Genomic DNA, 7,500 nt, shown 5'->3' with positions numbered 1-7,500 from the left:
CTACTGTGGACTCAATCTGTACCTGGGCTGAGTGGATCAAATGACTTCGCCTTTTGATAACATAAGCTTTTGGATTGCTGGGTATAGTACCAGGAGAAATCCCTTGCGTCAGGGTCCGTTATGTCAAGAGGGAACTGTAACTAATTTTTTCTTTTCTTTTTTCTTTTTTTAATCAAACACACTCTAAGACTAGACAAGATAATAAGCTACATCAACAACAACACAACAACATACTGCATAATGTCAAATAAATGGGAAATTGCAGAACCAAATATAAATGGTGCTATCTATTGCTAGACTAAATTGAACGTGAAGCAGCAGCCTTACCACTTCCTCAGTAATATTGCCATTATTGAATATATCATCCAAGCAGTTCTTTGACACAAATGAAAGCTAAGACATGCACAAGAAAAATGAAAACAAATTAAATCACGTATGGGAAACATCGTTTGATCATGTCACATTTTTTCTTCTCTTTTTTTTTAATGCTTGATCTAAAAGGGATATGCAATTTATAATTATATTTTTCTTTTCTTTTTTTGCCAAAACGAGGCAAAATTAATGTCTCTTGAAAATCTTAGGAAGTAAATATTGTTTATCTCATAAGGAAAAAAAATGCTTTTAGATGTTTTAGTCACAGGAATTAAGCTATAAAATTAATAAGTAAACTCACAAAATTGCCTTTCAAATGTTAAATTAATATGCTTTCAAATATTTCTACCAAATTATGCAACCTTTCTGTAAAAAAAAAAAATGTTTTTCAAGATATGGAAAACTGTCCCATATAACCATATCTGAAAAAGCGTAGCAATTTAAATTTCTTTTGTACTGGTCCAAAAGAGAGAGCTCAAGAGCCACCATTTCAAATTCCGCAAAGCAGCCAGAATTTCCACCACACAGAGGGGGTGATATCCACAATGCAAAACAAGGCTCAACAGGTTTCAGTTTCAAGAACTGGTGACTTCCTGATATTTTCATTTACTTTCCTTCTCCCTTATATTTAAAATAAGTAATATCAATATTACTATATATCCTTTGCTTCTCAAGAATATAGAATATATAAAAACTTAACACACACAAAAAAAATTGTAATCACCACTTCTGTGTGCTATTAATGCTAACTTTCAATCATCAAAAAATATCAAAAGTTATTAATGTCACATCCGTTTTAGAATTATGCCAGAAAATCAGAAGTCCTGACTCCGCATACTATTTGGTACCTGTTTCGAAGGGGGCAAGGGGGCAGTTGTAATGTTGACTTGGACAGCGCCCCAGGGGTTGTAAGAGGCAGGAGGGAGAGGGCATGAGTCGGGGGTTACCGAGGAAACGTGAGACAGAGAAGTGGCCGGGCGCAGGAGAGCAGTGGATGTGGGAGGGAAGAGAGAATAACTGGAGGGCAAGGAGGAAGAGGTGTGTTGCTGTGGCGGGGGCGTGAGGAAGAGCGAGACCGGCCGAGAGAGGGCAGAGGAGGTGGGCAAGTTTAAGCTACTGTCAGGGTTGGGCGAGCTGAAGGGAGGAGCCTGGTCCTCCAGAAAGGGGTTTGGCGTGACTGATCTCGGAGAGAGGTCTTTGGACAAGAAGCTGGATGAAGTGATTAGGGGCGGGTTCGAATGCCTAAAAGTGATCTTGGACGAGGGGGAACTAGAGGCAAAAAATGAGGAGCTGGTGGAGGGGAATGGAGGGACTGGTGGGGGGGAAGGGCTGGTGCCTGCAGCAGGGGAACTCTGAGGGAAGTAATAAGAAAAAGTAGTATTTAAGTGGAGAAAGTATAAGGCAGATGATATGCAAGTAGTTCCTGTAAGAACGTATGCTTAAAAGTGGAGGGCGCTACTCCCATGACCAGGGCTCTTTGACAGGTATATGACCTAATAAATCATACAGGTTTTGAAGTCAAGAGATCACCTTTTTCCAAAAGATAGAGATAATCTGATAACACCATCAAAATAGTATTGTTTAGAAGATTAATTTCATCATATGCACAAAACCTCTAAAGCAATAATCATATGATTACTGACATCACAGAACCAATCATCATTAATGATAACTGATAGGATTTTAAGTCTTGTAGCAATAATGATAATAATAAAAATAATAATAATAATAATAATAATAATAAAACAAAAATGATAATGATAATAATAATCATATTAATAAAAATAATATCAACACTAAATATCAATAAAGGTAATAATGATTATCCCTATTATCATCACAATAATACAAATAAAGATAATATTGATAAATAATAAGTAACAAGAACATCGATCATAATAATACCATAAGATGATAATATTAGCGGCAATAATATTAACATTCATATTAGCAACAGTAATAATAATAATAAAAATACTAATAATAACAATAACCATACTAGCACTCTAAATAAAGCTTCTATTCTTTACGCAAGGTTTTCTTTATTCTGATTTCCAATAACTGTTTGCTTGCATGAAATTCATCATATATATATAGCTGGTCCTTAACTTCTTAAAATCAATGACCAATAGAAGAGAACTGTCAAGATATTAAAATGATATTGAAGCCATCTATTGTTCTTTATTCTGATTTCCGATAACTGTTTGCTTGCATGAAATTCATCATATATAGCTGGTCCTTAACTTCCTAAAATCAATGACCAATAGAAGAGAACTGTCAAGATATTAAAATGATATTGAAGCCATTTATTGTTCTTTATTCTGATTTCCGATAACTGTTTGCTTGCATGAAATTCATCATATATAGCTGGTCCTTAACTTCTTAAAATCAATGACCAATAGAAGAGAACTGTCAAGATATTAAAATGATATTGAAGCCATCTATTGTTCTTTATTCTGATTTCCGATAACTGTTTGCTTGCATGAAATTCATCATATATAGCTGGTCCTTAACTTCTTAAAATCAATGACCAATAGAAGAGAACTGTCAAGATATTAAAATGATATTGAAGCCATCTATTGTTCTTTATTCTGATTTCCGATAACTGTTTGCTTGCATGAAATTCATCATATATAGCTGGTCCTTAACTTCTTAAAATCAATGACCAATAGAAGAGAACTGTCAAGATATTAAAATGATATTGAAGCCATCTATTGTTCTTTATTCTGATTTCCGATAACTGTTTGCTTGCATGAAATTCATCATATATAGCTGGTCCTTAACTTCCTAAAATCAATGACCAATAGAAGAGAACTGTCAAGATATTAAAATGATATTGAAGCCATCTATTGTTCTTTATTCTGATTTCCGATAACTGTTTGCTTGCATGAAATTCATCATATATAGCTGGTCCTTAACTTCCTAAAATCAATGACCAATAGAAGAGAACTGTCAAGATATTAAAATGATATTGAAGCCATTTATTGTTCTTTATTCTTTAACTTCCCTGTCTGCTGTGAAGTAATATTGATAATAATGATGATAATAAAAATAATAATAATAATAATAATAATAATAATAATAATAACAACAATAATAATAATGATAATAATAATAACAATAACAATAACGATAATGATATTAATCATAATAATGATAATGATGATAATGAAGATAATAACCATAATAATCATAATAATGATGACAATAATTATAATAATCATAATAATGATGACAATAATGATGATAATAAAAATAATCTCAATAATAGTGATAATAATGATGACAATAATTATAATAATCATAATAATGATGACAATAATGATGATAATAAAAATAATCTCAATAATAGTGATAATAATGATGATAATAAAAATAATAAAAATAATAAAAATAATAAAAATAATAGTAATAATGATAATAATAATGATAATAATTATAAAATGGTAATAATGATAATAATGATGATAATGTTAATAATAATAATTATGATAATAATGATGATAATAATAATAATAATAATAATGATAATAATGATGATAATAAGAAAAAATAAAAATAATAATGATAATAATGATGATAATAAAAATAATAATAATAATAATAATAATAATAATAATAATAATGATAATAATAATAATTATAATAAAAATAATAATAATAACAATAACAAAAATATATATTTATATATACAAAAAGAATATAAAGCGTTCTTCTCATCTTCTTTCGTAATCTCTGCCATTTCTCAATGGACGTGTATCCCTCGTCAAGACCACACTCTCTTTAGTAAAACTTACTAAAACAATCGTATTAAAAAGGACTACAATAAGAAGAAGAAGAAAAAAAAAAAGAGTGAGAAAGAGAGAGAGAGAGCAAGAGAAAGAGACAGACAAGATTCCTTCTTTCCCCGTAAAATTATTAGTCAACCTTCTGCCCCCTTGCTGCAATCTCTCCTTTTACAAATGCAAATAGTCATACCTCAAAAATCAATCAACTACTCAACATACGAATACAACTAAAATCCTGACAGGAATATCACCTGGCTCTTCAACACACACTGCTCTTATTGGTCTATCTATCTTGCACAAAGAAGTGAAAAAAAAGGAATAACAGAAAAGAAAGGAAAAAAAAAAAAAAACATATATTATAATACAGTCAACTGACACACATACGAGAGTGAACATACAACCAAGGTAACGCACAGAAATAAAAAAATTTGCATGCTAATTCTTAAAAAGAGAAAGGGGGGGGGGGGAGAGAGAGAGAGAGAGAAAGAGAGAGAAAGAGAAAGAGAAAGAGAGAGAGAGAGAGAGAGAGAGAGAGAGAGAGAGAGAGAGAGAGAGAGAGAGAGAGAGAGTGAAGAGAGAGAGATAGAGAGAGAGATAAGAGAGAGGAATTCAAGCACATGTGAATAACAGTTTGATGGAAGTGGGATGCAAACAGAGGGACAAGAAAAGTGGACAAGTCAGTTTGAAGTTAAAAGGTTTCACATTTAAGGCTTACTATGACAAGTTACTTAACAGTTGTAATTGACGGGGCATTGATTAGTAATGGATTGTTTTATCTTGCCAAATGATTGTATCAAATTTAAACATAATGGAAAAATGCCAAAGTAACAAACAAATGTAGTATGTAATGGAAACCAGTGATTATCTAAATAATATCAAACATATTCATTGATAACACCATCTGTTATTGTAAAACATACTTTCAATGAAATGGAAGATAAAAAAAGAATGGATGGAAAAGAATTAAGAGCAATGAATTAACAGACTGCCCTTTCAAGATTATCTCAAAGAAATGTGAAAAAATCCTTTGTTAAATAACTTAAGAGAAAATCAAGAAATTATCCTACTTGAACAATATCAAAACTCTGGCATCTGTAGATGCTAAATATTTAGAGTTAAAATTATGTTAATACCAAGTAAATATAAACATCCTTGTGTATTTTTTTAATTTCATAAAATTAGTGGACTCAAAGGACCTCCATGCATTTACTTTCTTAATTGTTATCATTCCTTTACCAATTTTTATTCTAAGGCAAAACAGGGGAGTGTACCAGTTTCTAACAAGCAATCAGTTAAAGACTTATAGCAAAAAAGTCATTGTAACTTACTCTACAAATGAAAGAATACAATCACATTATCATTCATAGCATGCCTAATGAGTTATACTATAATGTTCAGTCATGAAGAGCTTGTCAGAAATACTTGCTAAGTATCTTCAAGTATAGATAATCAATCAAACTAGATGCATGATGCACATTAGGGTAATCCTTCCTGCACCAGTCATGAGATGAAATAACAAAGCATCTATTCCAACAGCAGAATTATGTTTCGTATTGCTTTCATAAGTATATATGGTAGAGCATTATGTACCCCTCCACGTGAAAATCACATACACAAATAATCTACACTTCTCAAAATACTGTTCCGTTGTCATGTATATGCTTAAGTTGAGGATACTCACTGAAATTTAAGAGATATTCTATACAATACTCTACAAACATTTAAAAGGGAAGTAGCTCAAGCTAATGTGATGTACAAGCTATTGATGTATTGGACATATATAAACTATTATACAAACTCCCATAGAAATTCCCTTGTACATCACACAGAGAAAATGGCAAGCTCTTTTTGAAGATACATAAAACATTAACACCAGAAAAGTCCACACCCATAAGACAGGGCTCACTGATAAATCCTTTAATATAATCACTACATTTTAATATGTCCATGGCATAGAATATCCAGAGTATTGTGCCACAAAATCTTATAAAAGAATCTAACATACTGTAATGACAAAATCTGAAATATGTTTTCTCCTAACACAATAAAGTAGTTAAGTTAATCTATCCTGTAAGTTGTTTTTGGCACACAACACACCTCAGCTTCTGCAAGACATATCTCTGGGTTACTATAAATCTTATTATGGTAAAATAATGACTTACAAATCCTATCACATGCATAATTTTTATAATCTTTAAAATCAAGGGAATTTTATAAAATTGAAAAAAAAAATAACTATACTTTTAATATCATATCATGCCTTTTGAAATACGAGGAATGTTTTTATATAATGTAAGAGTGAAAATGTATAAAGATGTACTTGGGAAAAAAAATGAACTACTGCTATGCACACAAAACTTTGCAGAGCTATAATGTGTAAGAATACTATATAGTATCTTATCTGCTTAATTAAGCATATAAGACACAAGCTAACCAATATTTCAAATACACCTGAATCAGACAATGCTCTATGTCACCAAGTTTCAGTTATATGTAAATATTTAAGGAATATCTAAGATAATAAAATATAAGTGTTATGACAAAAACAAAGAGTAAAAATATGGATAATTGAAGAGACTGTCCAAATAATGCATAATTGTCACACTAGGAATTTTAGAGAAAAAAGTGAGATAATGGGGAAAGTGAATTTTCTTTTCATAAGAAGGGAAAAATGTAATAAAGATGAAATAGCTAACTACAGATGAAGCTAAAGAAAAAAAAAGTTTTAGTTTTAAAGTACATACAGAAAAAAGTCTAAAAGAGAGTAGAAAGACCATTCTGTGGAAGTACTGTAATAATAAAACTATCATAAAAGATTCTATGTGATGTACAGGGATTTATATAATTTCGTAAAACTAGAAAGTAAAACAAATTCACACAAATATAAACCACATCTATCCACTTTCATCCATAAATCAACACACACCTACACTCACACATGCACATACAAACACTATGCATACATGCTAAGAAACTGACAACCATATCAGCAACCACAAAAGAACAATATATGAGAGCACACTTACACACACACTTACACACACACACACACACACACACACGCACACGCACACGCACACGCACACGCACACGCACACGCACACGCACACACACACACACAATCACTCACTCACACTCACACTCACTCCTTCTCATAATTGCACAAATGCATACACTGCATTTAGACAAATGCAAACACATTTCCTTCCTAAAAATGCATATCCATGCAAGCAGGTTTAAGGACTCATGCATGCATGGATTCACTCTGCAGTCTTAAATATAGATTCAGAAAGGCTGCAACCATAAATCAAGTTTGTTCACATCATACAGTTAATGACAT

The 7,500-nt window shown here is 31.4% G+C and overlaps 1 protein-coding gene across 1 annotated transcript in view; it reads right to left on the bottom strand.

Moving 5' to 3' along the window:
* lqf (epsin homolog lqf) overlaps positions 1–7,500 on the bottom strand; it is a 53,419-nt gene that overhangs the window by 13,798 nt on the left and 32,121 nt on the right. The window contains exons 13-15 of the mRNA XM_086537438.1: positions 6,258–6,265; positions 5,959–6,089; positions 1,221–1,795 (exon numbers count right to left, since the gene is read on the bottom strand). Of these exons, the coding sequence (XP_086393564.1) occupies positions 1,221–1,795; positions 5,959–6,089; positions 6,258–6,265 (714 nt within the window). The remainder of the gene's footprint in view (positions 1–1,220; positions 1,796–5,958; positions 6,090–6,257; positions 6,266–7,500) is intronic.

The sequence above is a fragment of the Penaeus japonicus genome, unplaced genomic scaffold, assembly GCF_977035675.1.
Source record: "Penaeus japonicus unplaced genomic scaffold, GWHDUDI00000001_assembly GWHDUDI00000006, whole genome shotgun sequence".
NCBI lineage: Eukaryota > Metazoa > Arthropoda > Malacostraca > Decapoda > Penaeidae > Penaeus > Penaeus japonicus.
This window is presented reverse-complemented; position numbering and strand designations above follow the sequence as displayed.